The 19025-nt window shown below is 35.2% G+C and overlaps 3 protein-coding genes across 9 annotated transcripts; 2 read left to right on the top strand and 1 right to left on the bottom strand.

The window, feature by feature from the left end:
• The first annotated feature begins 154 nt into the window (after nucleotides 1–154).
• LOC107268559 (N-acetylglucosamine-6-phosphate deacetylase) lies at nucleotides 155–2352 on the top strand. The gene is made up of 7 exons (XM_015741466.2): nucleotides 155–540; nucleotides 814–1088; nucleotides 1165–1294; nucleotides 1372–1460; nucleotides 1546–1690; nucleotides 1755–1931; nucleotides 2104–2352. The coding sequence occupies exons 1-7, from the start codon at nucleotides 330–332 to the stop codon at nucleotides 2301–2303; spliced, it is 1227 nt and encodes a 408-aa protein (XP_015596952.1). The 5' UTR covers nucleotides 155–329; the 3' UTR covers nucleotides 2304–2352.
• A 275-nt stretch (nucleotides 2353–2627) lies between these two features.
• On the bottom strand, nucleotides 2628–13552 carry LOC107268557 (mucin-1). 6 transcript variants are annotated; one of them, XM_015741455.2, is made up of 27 exons: nucleotides 13319–13550; nucleotides 9900–10048; nucleotides 9646–9703; nucleotides 9501–9571; nucleotides 8961–9137; nucleotides 8632–8730; nucleotides 7989–8087; nucleotides 7672–7770; nucleotides 7461–7559; nucleotides 7287–7385; nucleotides 7097–7195; nucleotides 6918–7016; nucleotides 6739–6837; nucleotides 6560–6658; nucleotides 6381–6479; nucleotides 6202–6300; nucleotides 6023–6121; nucleotides 5844–5942; nucleotides 5652–5750; nucleotides 5445–5543; nucleotides 5231–5329; nucleotides 4757–4855; nucleotides 4565–4663; nucleotides 4373–4471; nucleotides 4045–4149; nucleotides 3367–3626; nucleotides 2628–3277 (listed from the first exon to the last, which is right to left on the bottom strand). In XM_015741455.2, the coding sequence occupies exons 2-27, from the start codon at nucleotides 10006–10008 to the stop codon at nucleotides 3191–3193; spliced, it is 2748 nt and encodes a 915-aa protein (XP_015596941.1). In that variant the 5' UTR covers nucleotides 10009–10048; nucleotides 13319–13550; the 3' UTR covers nucleotides 2628–3190. The 6 variants fall into 6 exon arrangements, with proteins under 6 accessions (XP_015596941.1, XP_015596945.1, XP_015596943.1 ...); XM_015741459.2 differs by lacking the exon at nucleotides 5231–5329; XM_015741457.2 differs by lacking the exon at nucleotides 5652–5750.
• Nucleotides 13553–13702: 150 nt separating this feature from the next.
• LOC107268558 (transient receptor potential cation channel protein painless) lies at nucleotides 13703–18414 on the top strand. Of its 2 annotated transcripts, none has more exons than XM_015741465.2 (4): nucleotides 13703–13767; nucleotides 15233–16290; nucleotides 16374–17077; nucleotides 17149–18414. In XM_015741465.2, the coding sequence occupies exons 2-4, from the start codon at nucleotides 15243–15245 to the stop codon at nucleotides 17992–17994; spliced, it is 2598 nt and encodes an 865-aa protein (XP_015596951.1). In that variant the 5' UTR covers nucleotides 13703–13767; nucleotides 15233–15242; the 3' UTR covers nucleotides 17995–18414. The 2 variants fall into 2 exon arrangements, with proteins under 2 accessions (XP_015596951.1, XP_015596950.1); XM_015741464.2 differs by lacking the exon at nucleotides 13703–13767 and adding an exon at nucleotides 14416–14593.
• Nucleotides 18415–19025: the final 611 nt, after the last annotated feature.

The following is a 19025-nucleotide window of genomic DNA, read 5'->3' as shown; positions in this document are numbered from 1 at the left end:
TTTTTCCCTTATTCATGAATCAAAAATCTTAATAATTATTCATTCAAATTTCTTCAACAGCATATATGTACAGAAAATTAATCTTCTGTTTATCATTTTCAAAAGATATTTCAGAGAAAGACCAGAAACTATCGCCATCTACAAAGTGCATCAGAAGATAAGGAGTTCATTGGCACCAGTTAGGAGTCCCTTGAGTTGCCCATTGTTTATTGCAATTGTCAGTGGTTGGTTAGTGAGCTGTAGTTTAAAGTAATGTATAGTTTGTCAAAAATAGTATCGTTGTTGTAAACTATTATTAGCATAAAAGACATTTTTAATTAAAAGAAAAAATGCCTGAACCCGAGAGCAGTTTTTTAAGACAGTTTTACAACTGTAGTATATTGCGGCATGGAAAAATATTAAAAGAAGACTTATGGGTTCGTAACGGTCTTATCGTCGATCCTGAAAAAATTTTTTACGATGAGAAAATAATGCCTGACGAAAGGATCAACTGTCACGATGCATTAATATCACCTGGATTCATAGACTTACAGATTAATGGTAAATATATATTAGATTGAATGTTTTTTAAATGCACTATTAGTATCATTTATATTGTATTATGTTGTGTTATATCCACCGGAGGTTTAAAGATGGATAAGCCTTATCAGAAGATAAAACATTTGCTTTGTGGTTGTCACATTTTGCATAGTTTTTATGTTTATGACTATTGAAGAAAAATATTATATTATTACATTTATCGTTTTTTTTGTAGTAGTACTGTGATTTTATTCTTCAAAGTATTTCTTCAATTTTACTTTTTTTTCACTACAGGTGGATTTGGGGTTGATTTCTCTAATGATATTGACACTGTCGAGGAAGGTGTTAATAAGGTCGCCAAGAAATTACTTACTTATGGTGTTACATCGTTCTGTCCAACTTTGGTAACATCTCCACCAGAAACTTATAGAAAGGTATTACCAAAAATTAAAAAACGTAACGGAGGAAGTCATGGTGCAACAGTTTTGGGGGTACACGTTGAAGGTCCATTCATAAGTATCACTAAGAAAGGAGCTCATCCAGAGGAGTACATTAGAAATTTTGAAAATGTAAGATTCTTTAATCCATTTTTATCTGATTCAAATTCATAGAAATTTAGCTCACTGATTTTTAATTATTATTTAGGGATTCAGATCACTCACAGATATGTACTCGAGCTTGGAAAACATTTGCTATGTAACTCTTGCGCCTGAAATTCCAAATGCATTATCAGTTATATCCGAACTATGCAAAAAAGACATTAAGATATCTGTGGGTAAGATTTCTTTTAATCTTATTGTGTACAGATGTATAAAATATAAATAATACATTTATTTTTTTGTTATGCATCAGGTCACTCGGTTGCAAATTTAAGTGATGGTGAGGAAGCTGTTAAACATGGAGCCACCTTCATTACCCATCTGTTCAATGCAATGCTTCCGGTAAGTTAACATGTTTAAACCAATAGTCACAATTAAACATGTTATGCATTTTTAATGTTTAATTCTCCCATATTTCTGTAAACAGTTTCATCACAGAGATCCTGGCTTAGTTGGATTATTAACATCTAAAAGAATACCAACAGAGAAAATAATCTATTATGGCATCATTGCTGATGGTATTCATACACATCCAGCAGCATTGCGAATAGCTCATCGAACACATCCTGAAGGTATTATCTTTGGAATACACAAGTAATTTGTAACTAAATAAGCAATCACTATTTTTTGTTCCAGGTTTGGTTCTGGTGACAGACGCTATAGCTGCTTTAGGTCTTAAAGAAGGTGTTTATCGACTAGGCCAATATGATATTGAAGTACGTGATGAACGAGCCTACATTGCAGGAACAGAAACACTATGCGGTAGCACAGCAGAAATGTCGCATTGTGTAAGATTCTTCAGAGAAGCAACCGGTGAGTCAGTTATTGCAGGTCCTACATAATTTTTTCTTTTCTCATCTTCTTTATGTTCGATGTGCTTATTATAAATCTCGACCATACAACGAAAACTTTTGAACAGATGTCTTAAGAATTTATTTATTTGTTTCTCCATTCCAAATATATGAGTCTATCATCTTTGCAATAGGATGTTCAATAGTTGAGGCTTTGGAAGCTGCTACACTGCATCCCGCGAGAGCATTAGAAATAGATTCTCGTAAGGGAGTCTTGAATTTCAATGCAGAAGCGGATTTCGTGATGCTTGATGAGGCACTGGGGGTACTGTCCACGTGGATCGCCGGCAAGTGCGTTTATACGAAAAATAACAATTATGTAATAGAATTGTAATTGCTCAGTGGTTAAAAATGCATTCGAGACTTTCCGAGGATTTTTTTACCATGGATTATAACTAATTATTTTATACCTTGTAAATTAATTTCACGGCTGTGAAGAGTGTCTCGAATAGAATAGAGCAGAGAAATTTGATCAAAGTATCTCGAATACTTCTCAAATTATTTTTTATATATTACGTATAATCGTAAATTCGTAACTTGAAGTTAATACGGTTGTTATGCAATAAAACACATTATTACCAGCTTCTTTGTTTAATATACACTGATAGTAGAAATTAAATAGAGTACACAGGTAATTAATGTTAAAATAATAAACCAATTAAAGGAAACAATTTCTATTCACTTATGGACGGATTAAAAATAAAGTATTACATCAATTCGTAAAGAGAAAGTAACTCAATATGAAATAAGGAGGTTCCCAACTTGCTCAGGTGACAGAAGTCGAGAGGGGATTTTCAATCAAGCTACATTTCTTTCATTAGCACCTATAAATTATAATTTTCTACTGGAATTATCGTTTTGTGTATTAACTGCGTATGATTATCTTAGATATTTCCTTTGATTACAGTACAGCTATTTTATTTGTGATGTAATGAAACTCAATGTACTACTAGTCTCTAAAATATAAATGAGATGCCGTAATTCATTTAGTTCAATCTTAGAATCTGGCTGGATGTTTTCTTGTAAAATTGGAAAATACTAATTCGTGTTAATGAGATCGTAATCAACTTAAAAACGAAAGAAACAAATTAACATTATTGATAAGAAATCTCAACCCTGCGAGAATATCTTGCGAAAAAAGGAAAGAGTTGGCAGCGCTAATTAGTCTTACGAAAAATATAAAACATAAGAAAGCTTGGTAAAATTTTCAAAATAATTTTGTTAGCAGACTCGATCATCCTTCAGGTTGCAAATATAGGGAGAGTGTCTGATTCCAAAAGTGTGTGCTGGTGGGAAGTCCAGTTGAACCTAAAGCAAAGAGAAGTATTTTAGAAAATCAGTAATTGATGTCCACAATGTACAGACCGACGAATCAGGGTAACATAAAGAATAACTACCTTCTCAGGGCAGTGAGCACCAGGTCCAGGAATTTTGGAGTGATCATCAGGAAGTTGAAAACGAGCACTGATACTGTAAGCAGGACTTTTAGCTCGGACAGCATCAGCCTTGATTGTCTCATAAGCTCCTGGACCAGGAACTAAAATCCTATCATCGGCAAAGTTCTTCTGTCTACCAGATATCGAATAAGCTGGTGCTGTCTTCTTATTGCCTTCCTTGGTGCCTCCAAGAGCAGATGGAATATTGTAGACATTAGGAGCTGCCAATATGGACGTTTAGAAATGAATAGCCAATCAATAATTAATTCCACTAATTGAGTCTTTTAAATATTCCAATATTAATTTAGATAAATAATTTTGCACTGTCACTGGCTGCAAATAGTATGTTTAGTTCTTTTTTTTCTACAGATATTTCACTTTAGGTCCTTCAATATGGAATGTACAACATTTATTTGGTTGACAGAATCGGCTGGCGAAGAGATTATTCAGTATTATTCAGTATTATTCAGTATTTGTTAAAGGTTTTATTGTATTAGAATAGTTTTTATGGTTAACCAGTTGTATTATAATTTATTTCAGTTCAACTTTATTAATATGTATAACAGTTGAATTATCATTAGGAGGAGGATGTATTATTTTTATATTATTAGTCACTTTCTATTCTTCATGACCTTTTACCTGGAACATCGTTTGACCTTCCTATGGGTGGTCTAAGTCCAAATGTAAACTGTAACGCTTTCTGAAGTAGAATCATCGTTTTCTCTGGACTGTATTCCCCAGGTCCTTCAATTATTCAGAAACTCGTGTTACTTACGTTATAAGTAATCTTTTCCATCAGAAATTCTACCTATGTGCTCATAAGGTAGCTCTTATATTGTGTCTTTCTTTACTATGTCAATGGATATTCCTATTCTTTCATTGACATGGTAATGCAAGTCTAAATATTTACCTACTACTAAATAGGCACTTTTGCATCATTTATATAATATATAGAAAATATTCTTACCAGGTATATTGTCTGGCCTTTGTCCATTTACTCTGATTCCAAAGCTATACTGAGGTGCATGATCCAGCTTTACCTTCTCGGGACTGTAAGTTCCGGGTGCTGATGTTTAAAAGATATCAAATAAGAAAAAGTAAAAAAAGAAGTACAATATTTATAACATGCTTGATTCTTTTTATTTGGGCGAAACTTTACCTGGTATGTCACTTGGTTTTTGTTCAAGACCTTTTCCTGATAGAGTGTACTGAGGCCCTTTATCTAGATTGACTTTCTCAGGACAATAAGTACCCGGTGCTGAAGTATAAAGTTTTGTGTTTAATATTAAAGGAAAAAAATTAGAATTGTGCAACGTGCTTATAACTTCTTAATAATTGTATAGAGTTTTACCTGGTGTGTCACTGGGCTTTTCTAGGGGTGTTCGATGGCCAAAACTGTATTGTGGTGCTTTATCAATATTTACCTTCTCTGGAGAATAAGTTCCTGGTGCTATATTAAAAATAAGTATAGACTTTATTTAACCGAATAAGTGAAACTTAATTTCAAAATAGAAAACAACTAATAGAAATAAAATGAAAAAATGTATCGACAATTAAATGATTGAAGAAGTTCGTTATAAGATCTATTAAACAACTAGGTGACAGTTATAGATTTAATAATTAATAAATGGTAACAAGGAAATTATTAAGTCAATATACTAATTGAAGTTAATGAAACTGTCCAAGCACATTTAATCAAGTAGCATTAATAATTTTTAATCATTAACTAATTGATCAAACCAACTATAATGACTGAGTAATCAATACTTTTTAAGACAACTATCTATCACTCAATTACAGGACTATTAGTACGTATCAGCTTTACCTGGGGTGTCACTAGGCTTTTCCAAGGGTGTTCTGTTACTAAAGCTGTAATAAGGTTTATGTTCCAGATTTACTTTCTCGGGGCGGTAGTCACCCGGTCCTACCAAGTCAGTCAGAATTATTATTAGTAACTAATTCTAAGTCAGTTTAAAAAAATTAATCTCTACTCGCTACTTATAAATTTCTAAATGATCAATTCTTATTAATTCGCCAACCTGGATTATCATTAGGCTTTTCAGATGGCCCTTTGCCTGATAAACTGTACTGTGGTCCCTTGTCCAAGTTTACTTTCTCAGGACTGTAAGTTCCTGGTGCTGTGACATACGATTTACCATTTAATTTGAAAATTCAATTGTTCATAATACAACTAAAATTTGTTAGTGTATTTTAGTTTTTATTTGGTTTAATTTTTCTAATGGTACCTGGTGTATCATTGGGTCTTGGTTCAGAACCTTTGCCACTTATACTATAAACTGGTCCTTTATCAGGATTAAATTTCTCAGGCGAATAAGTGCCGGGAGCTAATAATTAGTAATAAATGTATTTAATTAATAAGTATACTTAAACTAATATTAATGAACTTTCTATCTTTAAGCTTAGTGTTGGAACATTACCTGGAACGTCGTTTGGATGTTGTTCAGCACCTTTTCCACCCATACTATACTGAGGACCTTTATCCAAATTATGCTTTTCAGGAGAGTAAGTTCCAGGAGCTAATGATTAACAAAAGCCACTAATTAATCTTGCAACAAAAAAGCTTGCATTATAAAAATATTAATAGTTTTACAAATACCTGGAACATCGTTTGGTTTCTGCTCAGCACCCTTTCCACCCATACTATACTGAGGACCTTTATCCAAATTATGCTTTTCAGGAGAGTAAGTTCCAGGAGCTAATGATTAACAAAAGCCACTAATTAATCTTGCAACAAAAAAGCTTACATTGTGAAAATATTAATAGTTTTACAAATACCTGGAACATCGTTTGGATGTTGTTCAGCACCTTTTCCACCCAGACTATACTGAGGACCTTTATTCAAATTATGCTTTTCAGGAGAGTAAGTTCCAGGAGCTAATAATTAACAAAAGCCACTAATTAATCTTGCAACAAAAAAGCTTACATTGTGAAAATATTAATAGTTTTACAAATACCTGGAACATCGTTTGGATGTTGTTCAGCACCTTTTCCACCCAGACTATACTGAGGACCTTTATTCAAATTATGCTTTTCAGGAGAGTAAGTTCCAGGAGCTAATAATTAACAAAAGCCACTAATTAATCTTGCAACAAAAAAGCTTACATTGTGAAAATATTAATAGTTTTACAAATACCTGGAACATCGTTTGGATGTTGTTCAGCACCTTTTCCACCCAGACTATACTGAGGACCTTTATTCAAATTATGCTTTTCAGGAGAGTAAGTTCCAGGAGCTAATGATTAACAAAAGCCACTAATTAATCTTGCAACAAAAAAGCTTACATTGTGAAAATATTAATAGTTTTACAAATACCTGGAACATCGTTTGGATGTTGTTCAGCACCTTTTCCACCCAGACTATACTGAGGACCTTTATTCAAATTATGCTTTTCAGGAGAGTAAGTTCCAGGAGCTAATGATTAACAAAAGCCACTAATTAATCTTGCAACAAAAAAGCTTACATTGTGAAAATATTAATAGTTTTACAAATACCTGGAACATCGTTTGGATGTTGTTCAGCACCTTTTCCACCCATACTATACTGAGGACCTTTATCCAAATTATGCTTTTCAGGAGAGTAAGTTCCAGGAGCTAATAATTAACAAAAGCCACTAATTAATCTTGCAACAAAAAAGCTTACATTGTGAAAATATTAATAGTTTTATAAATACCTGGAACATCGTTTGGTTTGTCTGCAGCACCTTTTCCACTTATACTATACTGAGGACCCTTGTCCGGATTGAATTTCTCAGGAGAATAAGTTCCAGGTGCTATTCAATAGTTAATTCTATAGTATTAGTTTTATAATAGTGTATATAGTATAACTTCAACTATGATTAAGCAACTACACAACTATTTTACCTGGGACATCCTTTGGCTTATCTTCAGGGCCTTTGCCACTGATACTATACTGTGGCCCCTTATGTGGATTGAATTTCTCAGGAGAGTAAGACCCAGGCGCTATTTAATAGTTGATATTATGATAGTGAATACTGTCAATCAAATCATAAACAATATTTATCACAACTATTTTACCTGGAACATCACTTGGCTTCTCTTCTGTGCCTTTACCACTGATACTATACTGAGGACCTTTATCTGGATTAAATTTCTCTGGAGAATAACTGCCAGGCGCTAGAATTATAGTGATAAAACTTACCTATTGTCCCTTTAGACTATTACCGTTAGTATTGTTATGGGTATGTTACTGGTGTCTGATCTACAAAAGTGATTTTTTTATAATTACCTGGATTATCATCTGGTTTTTCAGCACGTCCTTTTCCACTGAGACTGTATTGAGGACCTTTTTCCATGTTTACTTTTTCGGGGCAGTAGGTCCCTGGTGCTAATTAAAATGATAATTAAAATGAAAAATTAAAGAAACAGGAAAAATGCTTGCTTTACATCTTTCCCAACGCTTCGAATTTATGACTATTATCTTTTATGTATTCGTTTCATTTTTTTTTCTATCTTGGGAAAGTGAAAGCATCAGTGGCTACTACTGTGTAGCTATTGCGAAGTTTTATACCAATTAAATTCTTTACTAATTAATGCATTAATTACCGGGTGTGTCGCTTGGCTTTTCCATCGGTGTTCTATGACCGAAACTGTATTGCGGCGTCTTGTCCAGTTTTACTTTCTCCGGGCAGTATGCTCCGGGCGCTAATAACAATGCATCAATTCAGTACTAATTACGTTATTTATTAACTATACAAATTTATTGTTTTTACTCATCAAATTTGTTTCTACACAAAACACTCTACGAAGTGCTTCAAATACGACTAAATTTCTAGCACAATTTTTTAATGCAACTAAATATACAATTCTATGCTAATATCTATGCTACTCCAATTAATTATGCATACAATTAATTGCATTCTTTACCATTAGTATCTTGCTACTTCATGATCATTACTCGATGCACCTAATTAATTGTTGAGATGATCAATTATATTTATTCTTTACAATAATTAGTTCACGAAGCTTAATAACATGTGTGGTTCCTATTATTTATTTTATTTAGTGTTTTTCTTCCGTTAGGGTGCACTTACCCCGTATCGTGTTACGGCATATTAGATGCTTTAAGAAATTTTTTGTTTTTATTATCTGTTATGAATTCCTTGAATTTTAGGAAAACTAATGAGTCAATGTATTATTATATAGGGTGTTCTACTTGAAAGCATATCTAATTTTCGAAGTATCGTACCGGGTATGTCGTTCGCTTTTTCAAGTACAGGCTTCGTTCCAAAGCTGTACTGAGGCGCTTTGTCGAGATTCACATTTTCCGTGCAATAGTCACCAGGTGCTAGGATAAATAGGGACCATGAATTTTTCAAGAAAAAAAAAAAAGTTTTGAAAAACATGCGAATAACAAATGTTTCACCATTTTTTCAATCTATTCCATCGACACGAGCCGATTCTGCCAATTTTTTTTAAAGAATATTTTTTAAAAATAATTTTTCACTGTTTCTTAATATTTCATAAAACACTGCTCTTAGTGATTTTTACTGAAAATTTTTCTACTCCATTACTTACCAGGCGTCGTGCTCACTTTTTCCGCTTGTGTTTTTATTCCAAACGAGTATTTTGGAGAACTGTCCAGTATCACCTTACCCGCCTTCTCCGGGTTGTAATCTCCTGGTGCTGGTGTCTGCTCGGTTTTTGCAGACTTCGTACGACCGTGCAGAGATAACGCAGGCGCCGCATCTTTTCCTACTCAAAAAGGAAGATGTTAAAAAAAACGTATCCGCTGTTCAAACAATTAAAAATATCTAATGAGAAAAATAAATGAAATTGGAATTTCCAAGAAAAAGAAAAGAAAATTCCTTGATAGAAATTCCATGACGTAAGGTTATTTTAATGACCCATGAAATTCCAGCATGTTCTATCTATGTCAGCTTTACCAAAGTTTGATCGATACCACAGTCTCGTGACCTCCATAAGCCCAGAAAACCAATAGATTATTTTCATGTACACCGTGATCAAAAATTTCACGCGTAAAAACCGCAAAGATTTCTTAGCTAATTTTTTATCTCAAATAATCAAAGAATCAGTACAAAATATTTTTCCCCAAACCTTTGGCACTGAGTCCGGACACATTGTACTGGCCAGGTCCTGGTCCAGGACTGTCGTTTTTATTGGCATGTCTAAACAGATAATACTTATCAATACTCCAAATCCATTTAATTATAAAAATAATAATCAGTCCTCTTTTATTTACCTATTGCCAAATGAGAACGCCGGTGCCCTACCACGTTTTGAATCGGGTGCAGTTTTTCCTTGAATATTAAAAAAAAAAAGACAGTTAACATCTCTATTACCATACTACATACTAGATGCTGTTACTAAAAATCTAATTAATTTCTACCAATTAGTCAATTCCGTTTTGGAACATACCAATCGTTACCATTAATGGTACATGAGAAAGTGGTACAAACATTCCACTCGAGATTACCAGACCCATATTGAACTCACCAATGAGAGGAGGTAAAGTAACGCAAGCCGGTCCAGGACTGTTATATTCAGCAGCAATAGGCCCCCTACGTTTGGTTGGGGTCCAGGGTCTCTGACTCATACCGCCCATTTTATTGTTTAATCAGAAAGAGAAAAAATAAGAAAATGTCCTGAAACAGAGAAAAAAAAAAGTGGATAACACAATTCCAACAAGATCCATCCATATATACTTATCAATACCCAGCGCAGCATCCACATAAGGTAACCAAAGATATATTTTATTTCTATAGACTGTATTTCTCAAATTAAAATATATTCTATTTTTAGCATACACGGTGCAACGAAAAGGAACGTAAAAGTGCATGGAGCCATCGATGCAGTACCAGAATGGAGTAAAGGGAGGAGCAGAGAGAAGGTAGAGGTGCCGTTTTTAAAATGGCCGTGAATTCGTCCTCGAATTAAGGAGAGAATCGACGTCCACGTACGACTATAGAGAACAAGTCAGCTCGCACCATATAAGAGCATGATCTCGTAGTAGGCTTTCACGTCGCCCACCGATACTCATGAGATCTTAAGGTCGGCTTTACGAATCGCCTCCAAATAACGATTACTGAATCATCACGTAGTATAGAGTCCTGAGATGACGTCCGTATCTCGTAACGCGTAGGCAGAATATGTATATATCTGTATCTGCATATAGTATAGGTTGCACCAAAGCGCATGGGCAAGTGCATAGCATATGGATGCAGAACATAGTAGTAACATAGTAATGTTTAACTAGCGCGTGTATAGTAGATATTTCATGGTCAATATTATATATTATTATTGAACGGTGACAACTATGTATCTTTTACTATAGTGTCTATTACGATATACTCTTTCCGTGTATTGTGGTCTGTTACGGCATAGTTCAATATATCTATAGTAGTTCACTATGCTTGCTGTACCGTATCTAATAATGTGCAATGCAGACTGGTTGTTATGCATCACGGGCTACGAAGTATCGGTAGGTCAATAACGGAGATTTTTGGGTGAAACTGTAATGTTCTCTAAGCGTTAGATAACTTAGATTCATGATTAGTGCGACAGATAGTGGCTGGCTATTGTTAATTGGATGATTGATATGGATTTTGGATTTGTTAAGATGGTACTCGTGATAATTGAATTTATGATTTAAAGAAATTTTATATAACGTATATTAATATTTACTTGATATCATTGATTTAATGTCGTTGGATAAGAGTCCTTCGAGCGTTAGGTAAGAGTCCTGTGGGTGGCAGAGGCAATGAAACGAATTAGCCAGGTCGAGTAAGAAAGGTCGTTACGATCTTTAAAATCACAGACGGAATTTCAATTTAATTCCTAAATTGCAACCCACCATTTTTGTATTTCGACCCACCGATTACAATGGTTATGGATTTTGCGTGGGCACGCGGTTCTTAACAATCACTTGGTGTTTCCGCATCAATTTGAATAACGAGGTAGGAACGTTATCCGTCGATTTTGAAAAGTGCCTGGTGAACGTGGTAATTTTAATCGGATTACTCATGCCGGATGCAGTAAGGATTGTGCAAAATTGGAGTAAAACTGTATAACAATAAATTTGTATCGCATCCATGAATGAATTTGTACGAAAGTCAGGGAGTACCAATTTGAAAAATCATTATCACAGCGAAAATCTTGTAAAGGTCACCTATCCTAAACTACATAAATTTTCTATTGTATAAGTGCTACGTAAAGGTTACATTAAAATGACAAACACGTTTGCTAGGTTAATGTACACTGTGACCAAGTAGTAAGCATTTGTATCACACGTAATTGTAAGCACTCAAAGAGTGACAGGTAGGTTAGATCATCGCTGAGAAAAAAAATTCAAAGAAGAAATCGTGGCGTATATATAAATATAGGCTCAATAGAGAAAGAGTATTTCCAGAAAGAGAAAACACCTCTTTGGCAAAGCAATGATGTTCTAGGATAACGAATAGTTGCTAGGTTAACACTGTGGATGACGGATCAGTTAGATCATCGCCATATAGTATTAAAAATAATGATTACTGTAATGTTATCCCGGCGAAAACTCGCTTCCTTACTGTAACCGACCCTGACCCGTCCACGCACTGGTGACCAAATCATTGAACGTGTCCTTTTCATTATAATACATGTATTTGCACTGGGCAAGCATGATGCTACAATCTTCACGCGCCATAGCTGTACCGTATTTTTATATTCCCCGATGCGTGGCTATCTTTTTTTTGTTCCGCTCCAGAAGCAATTGGTGTTTATTGACTGATACGACCGTGACCTCATTTGCAATTTGTCATTACCAATTGAATTATCGATTACTCATAAGTTCGTAATACACTGTAAATGATGTCCAAGTGTATGATTTGATAACAGTTGATATTTTCTTTCAACTTTTTTGTCGTTAATCATTGTTTCAAATATCAAGTCGTATCGGTTGTTGTATTCAGCATCGATTAAGGATTGGCGCGTAAATTCAAATATTGAATAATGCAACTTCACTGGATTGTTAGCTGCGTTATTGACTGGAGCATTGGGTAATGGTAACTTTCTTGTTTTGGTAGCAATGCAAGCAAACGTCGTGTCAAATCTGGGCCCTCGCTGCGCCCGAAGGCTTTCATCTCCATAAATGGATAATGAAGTATAAGCGTGTACATATATATGTGGATTATTCTCATGCTTATGGATAACACACACGGAAAAAGTACTTATGACACGGATTTATAATATCGAAAGAATTTCTTTACCATATGTGACTCAAATCTTTTTCTTCTATGGCAGAATATAATTGTAATTACAAATTATTTATTGAATTACTTTAGGCCTTTACAAAATATGATTTAATTATTTTTTTTAAATTTAAGTAGTATCTTGTGTCAATTAACCTGTACACTCTGTCAGTGCTTCTCTTGTAATATTTGTTTACACTGTACAGTCAACCCATTTGACTCTCTTTGAGGACTTCTTTGCAAATATTGAAACTTCGAGCCTTTACAAATAATACTGAAAAAGAAGATAATGTCCCACACGTGTCCACAGGAATATTTATTCTTCACTGTTCAGAGTTTACATCTTTCTTTGACACCTTATCTACGCTGAATTATTTTAAATAAAATTCCAACACGTAAATCCTTCGTATGCCAATGCTTCTGGATAGCCGAGTGACAAATAATGTAAAGAAGCGGCAAGCTAGATAGCAAGCTAGATAGGTTTACCTCGTTGTCCTATTATATCGAAACTATTTAGAACGTGTCGTTATACTATACAAAGTTAGATATGTCATGAATATACAAAATTCAGATTGCCTGTATAAATCTAAATATAGATATAGCGCAATGAAATTTTATCTAATTACACAAAATAATAGGTATTAATTAATACTTACTAATCAGTAATTCAATGCTATAGTATCCACTTACGTTTATATGGCGAATCAGCACAGCGACTGCTAAAATTTTTCAAAACACAATTATCCTCTCTGGCTTCTATGAAAAATTTTTGTTATTAATGTCAAGATTTTAGTATCGATATTGACGAATTGAACAATTCTTCTTCTGTCACGTTCCTAAAAGTTCAGTCTGAATTTACGTTGATCAAAAATAAGTAACAATAACCAGTACAAACACCTCCTTATTCGTTGGCGCCTCTCAGCGAACTGAACGCAGAACCAACTTGTGTTTCTTGCGAGTGTTAAACTATCGCGCGCGCCTTCTGGAAGCTGCAACTGACGTACAGGTATTAGTCGACGCGTGCGCCGCGACGCTTTGAAATATACTTGCAGGTAGCATATAGGTATATATCAGTCGCGATGAAGGCGCTAATACACAAACGTTCAGAGGGTGGATAGCGAAGACAGAAAACCTTTCTTGTACGTCGTGATTCATGTTGTGGCTGTCACTTTCTTTCTATATCTTTTACCTGTGGACTGTGGTATATTCGCAAAATATGGCAAGGACTGTTTAGCCAAGTTTGCGTGGGTCGCGAAATCGGACTGGCGACCTTTTATGGTGACACGGGTGACACCCTCGCTCGTGCATGACGGCATTGAAAATATTTTTTGTTCTTCCCTCTGAACAATCTTATGTCATCCATATCTTATTTTGTACTTGTCTGTAATTTTTGTAACGGTACTATTTACTCAAATTATTGTTTGATTCCAAATTTGTTAACAATTTTTTATTTGGAGTTTAAACTAGTTATCTAATTTTATAAAAATTCTGTCCAAAAAATGTATGCTAATATATAATATAAATAAACAGAATAATTTCAGTATGGACATTTTTCTATGGGTTGTTTATTATTTTTATCTGGAAAAGTTTTTGGGGTGGAACGTTTAAAGTTTTTTGACTCGAGTGGGAAAGTCTGGTTTCACGGTTACCGTTATTTTGACTCGTATCTTATGTTATCCTTAAGTGGTCCATTTGGACAGTGGCTCTCTTTCATTTGAGTAAGGTGTTGGAACGAGCTCCAGGAATGTAATGTTATAGCCTCGACCGGATATTTCCCCCTCTACTAGTGCCGAGGATAGCCGAGGCTGCTTTTTGTTGCACGAAGTCAACACGATACCGGCTCAGTCGAGCCAGTGCAGTTGTGAATACTTGGTATCAGATTCTTTGTGAAAGTCGTTAACTTTGACAGAGGGCGTTCAAACTTCCACCATTTTGGAAAAGCTTGACTGTCAAACATTTTGGGAGGTTAGAATACTTTGTTTACGTCTCAGACCACCTGTGTTGGACACCTGTTGGTCCTACTGTCAATTCAAAAAATTTTTTCACTTCCATTAGACTGTATTGCTTTGCAATATGGTTGTCCATTATTGGATTTTGAAAATTTTCACTAAGGAAGTCTCGCGTCATTAACTGGTCTTAATTTGGACGTTAATGGTCCAGACGTAGAATTATTAATTGATGACGTGTGACGGGCGCGTCATAACCAGGGACGTATAAACTTAGAGACTTTTATATTGAAAATGTTGAAATTTTTTACTCTTTACTTCTTTTAATTTTTTTAACATTTTACGATAGTGTAATTCAAGTTTACCACGAAGCATTGAAAGACGATGTGTTAATTAATATATGATAAAAAGATGTGCCGGATGTTTGCTTGCACTAAGAATATTTAATGTAAACACCAAACTATTGTATACGTGAAAATGTATTTTTGGCTGTGACGTTTAGTGAAGAATAAATATAAAAATTTGGAAGTTTGTAAAACAAGCTACTGAAGATTGACCAAAAAATACACTGCTAATAATAAGTGCTAATAATAACATTTTTAATAACAATTAAATGTCTTTATGGGAATTTTCAATTTTTTAATATTTATTATTTCAGTGAGATAAAAATGGGCCCAGAAGGCGAATGCCTTCTTTTGCAAGCACCGAGGTTCCAGCATCTGACCCCTGAAAATCATCTCCTGGAGTATCTACAAAATCATGACTTAATATCCTTCGAGAACACAGCGCGACGTTATCTGAGTCAGAATCCACCACTGATAAACATAAACTACGTATTCGGTGATCCTCTGCAGAAGAGCTTCCTGGACATAGCCTGTTCGGATGGTCTGGATGACTTCGTGAAGCTATTCCTAGAGTTGGGTGCCAAACCTAACGTGGTGAACAGAGCACATCGTCGTGCACCTTTACACTTCGCCGTAGAGAATGGACATAAAGGAGTACTTCGTGTTCTGCTGTCTGATCCTTGGATCAATCCTAATCTCCTAGCCGACGACGAAACAGCCCTCCACATCGCGGTCCTGTCAAATGATCTAGAGTCAGTCAGGATCCTCCTAGATCATCGAGCAAGTCCTAACATAATTGACAACCGCGGAGAAACTCCTCTCCACTTGGCAGCTACCAGTAACAATGAAGAAATGGTCAGGACCATTCTGGAGCGTTCATCCTGTCCTCCGGATCTAGATAGCTATCCAGATTTTCGTGGATTAACAACCAGGCAGGTCTTGGAAACGGAGATGAGCAAGATCCCACTGCCTCCGGCACACGAGAGATTCGTTGATGAAAATTCACTGAGATATTACCTGGTGGTGAACGACGAGGAGAACTTCCTGAAGGAACTCCAAGGATTCCAGGGTCATCTCAGAGACCGTGGTGAACTTATGAGGATGGCTGCAGAACGTGGCTTTGGACGTGCTATTAGAGAGATATTGAAAATTGATCAGGATCCTACTGGACTTGATTCAGCAGCTGAGGCTGCAGTCAGGAACAACTTCCACGAGGCTCTTGGCAAAATCTTGGATGCTGGATATCAGCCGGATGGAAGCCTCTTGCTTTTGGCTAGCCAGGAACTTGGTGTCCCTGGTAGACAACGTGAGGATCGTATCGAGTGCTTCAGGATGATCATGAATAAGATTCATGACGTTCGTTGTGTAGACGGTTTGTTATTTTGACTATGTAAAATTATAATTTTTTATTTTTTAACTAAGTCGTATGTTATATTAGTCTTGGTCAATTTTTAGAAAAAGGAAACACACCGCTCTACTATGCAGCCAGAGCTGACTGCTCGGAAGCTGTTTTGGATTTACTTCGTGCTGGCAGTTACATTGGATATCGCAATAACTATGGCGTCCCTCCATTGGATCATATATCACCAGAGATCTTGTCGGAATATTTGGACGAGTGCATAAGAAGTTCTAAGGAGCGGACTGAAGATTACGAGATAGAATTTATATTTGATTGTCTGGAGCCACATTCGGATTCTTCTGGAAGGGCACCGAGGAGTACGGAAATGGACGCTCTTGATTTTATAGCTGGAAAACATTCACTGAGACAATTATTGATGCATCCGGTTCTCTCATCGTTCTTGTATTTGAAGTGGCACAGGATTCGTCATATTTTTTATGCCAACTTCCTCTTCTATGTTTTATTTTACTTACTACTGAATACGTATATACTGTGCATGGCCGGTACCTGGAGAAAATCTGGCAGGAACGAAGCAAATGAAAATTCGCGAAATAGCAGTGACAGCGAGGATCAAAATACAAAGTGGATGACCCTTGGTTTTTGGAATGTTATCGTTGGAGTCTCTTTACTGTTACTGACAATTCGGGAAATTCTTCAATTGGTTTCGTCGCCAAGGCACTACGTCTCCAGCTTTGAAAACTGGCTTGAAGTTATCCTCATAGTCATGGGAATCTCTTTGATCTCAAGACCCACCGTCCAGGTATTTTATATTATTTACAAAAAAAAAATTGTTTTAAACGATTATATAATTTAATATTTTATTATTTTCAGGTAGGCGCAGTCGCCATATTGCTCTCTGCTTGGGAGCTGATAATACTGATAGGACAATTTCCAAAAATGTCTACAGGGATAGAAATGTTCAAGACCGTATCTATGAACTTCATGAGGTTTCTGTTTCTCTATGCATTCCTGATCCTCGCATTCGCTTTCTCATTCTACACGCTATTCAAGGATGAGCAAGATGAGAATTTTCCAGACCCTGGACATTCCTTGTTTAAAACAATAATAATGTTAACTGGAGAATTCGATGCCAGCGACATCCCATTCACTGCGATTCCAATATTAAGTCATCTAATATTTATCCTCTTCGTCTTCCTGATTGCCATCGTTCTTTTTAATCTGTTAAACGGTATGGCTGTCAGCGACACGGGAAATATTTTAAGAGAGGCTGAACTCGTCGGTCTTATATCAAGAACAAAATTGGTCGCGTACGTTGAAAGGATTTCAGCTGGTCTACCAATATTTGAAAGGACCTGTTGCCTCTGTCCAGGACTCTTTGGACAAAAACTGAGTCCTCTTGGTTATCTCGCAGAGAAGATTCTATTCTTTCCCAAATATCTGCCTAGCAGGAGGATAGCTACCAAGCCATATAAATGCAACGAGATCAGAATTCCTTTGAGGAAGGTTGTCGATGGTGAAACCAAAATCCTGGGACACTGTGGCAGAAAATGCATGGATCCCGTGATAGTTGAAAGGGCCAGGGAAATTCTTGATAAGAGGGGAAAGGTATCGGAGGAGAAGAAAATAGCTGCGGAATTCGAAAGACTGCGAAACATTTTGGAAACGATACAAAGGAACATTGAAAATAATAATTCTCGGGCTGATAAAGCGAACTGAGATACAAAATTGTGAGAAACACCATGGAAAACAATTTATCCTGTGATTAATTATTAATATTAAGTACAGCATTTAAGATGTAGATTTTCACAAATTGCAAGGTCATTTTGATATTCTGTGATTAACAATTATTGGGCTCTAAAGGATGTAGATAGTCGTACTGGTATCTGATCGTTCATGATTTTTTGCAGATGCATGACATACTTTGACAAATTTTTTTTTGAAATATTTACCAATTACGTTTAGTAAGAATAGACGATAGGTTAGTATTAGTCTGATATATATATATATATATATGTTTGTTAAAAATACTTTTACCTAATGAAAAGACAATGCCTTTAGTGCCTACTATGGAAATATTTACGTGTTCCTGTAACTAGCGTCTTGGTTTAAAAAATATTTGCATACATTTTGAACGCATTTAAATGTTAATAATTTTCATGTCTAATAGTTACTATACTTTTAAGAAATCCAATTTATAATTTGTTACTGTTTCAACCAATTTATACAACTATATACGCACCATTTATACTATGTATGTTTTGAAAGCTTTAACAGTAAATCTACTGTGTAATAAATATCAGATCTATTGAATTTCATAACAATTTAATTAAAATTCCTCTATTAATATATATCCCAGCAATTTATTTATCAGTCTAACAAAAACAAGTATTTAATAAACTTTGTAAATTTTATAAAATACAGTTGAATACTGTATAAACGAATGTCAAGAAGGTTCTACTAGTATTACAAAGATAGCGCCACTTTCATAATAAATTTTGTATATACAAATATGTCACATAGATCATTGCAATTTTAAAACTGCATAAATAATGGTCGTTCGAAATTGGAATCAGTAAAATGAATTGAAGAGACAGTATTTAATTCATTCCGTTGAATTTGGTTGACCTATATGTATGTCTGTCCTTCTCTTACTCACTTAGATACTTATAAGCCCGTCTCTCTCGCACTCACGTCAGTTATAGGAAATTCGAAAAATCGTAAAAAAACACTGTCGAATAACTGTTATT

The sequence above is a fragment of the Cephus cinctus genome, unplaced genomic scaffold (assembly GCF_000341935.2).
Source record: "Cephus cinctus unplaced genomic scaffold, Ccin1 Ccin1_scaffold0564, whole genome shotgun sequence".
NCBI lineage: Eukaryota > Metazoa > Arthropoda > Insecta > Hymenoptera > Cephidae > Cephus > Cephus cinctus.
Note: the sequence above shows the minus strand (reverse complement) of the source record. Positions and strands in the feature narration are given on the sequence as shown.

What these genes read in the sequence shown, in the direction of transcription:
- LOC107268559 (XM_015741466.2), top strand. Translation starts at nt 330, where the DNA reads ATGCCTGAACCCGAGAGCAGTTTTTTAAGACAGTTTTACAACTGTAGT. An exon ending in TCATCGAACACATCCTGAAG is followed by an intron (nt 1,691 to 1,754) that starts GTATTATCTTTG and finishes TTTTTGTTCCAG; the next exon opens with GTTTGGTTCTGGTGACAGAC. An exon ending in ATTCTTCAGAGAAGCAACCG is followed by an intron (nt 1,932 to 2,103) that starts GTGAGTCAGTTA and finishes TCTTTGCAATAG; the next exon opens with GATGTTCAATAGTTGAGGCT.
- LOC107268557 (XM_015741455.2), bottom strand. Translation starts at nt 10,008, where the DNA reads ATGGGCGGTATGAGTCAGAGACCCTGGACCCCAACCAAACGTAGGGGG. An exon ending in TACTTTACCTCCTCTCATTG is followed by an intron (nt 9,704 to 9,899) that starts GTGAGTTCAATA and finishes TTAATATTCAAG; the next exon opens with GAAAAACTGCACCCGATTCA. An exon ending in ACATCCAAACGACGTTCCAG is followed by an intron (nt 5,751 to 5,843) that starts GTAATGTTCCAA and finishes ACTAATTATTAG; the next exon opens with CTCCCGGCACTTATTCGCCT.
- LOC107268558 (XM_015741465.2), top strand. Translation starts at nt 15,243, where the DNA reads ATGGGCCCAGAAGGCGAATGCCTTCTTTTGCAAGCACCGAGGTTCCAG. An exon ending in TGACGTTCGTTGTGTAGACG is followed by an intron (nt 16,291 to 16,373) that starts GTTTGTTATTTT and finishes GTCAATTTTTAG; the next exon opens with AAAAAGGAAACACACCGCTC. An exon ending in TCTCAAGACCCACCGTCCAG is followed by an intron (nt 17,078 to 17,148) that starts GTATTTTATATT and finishes TATTATTTTCAG; the next exon opens with GTAGGCGCAGTCGCCATATT.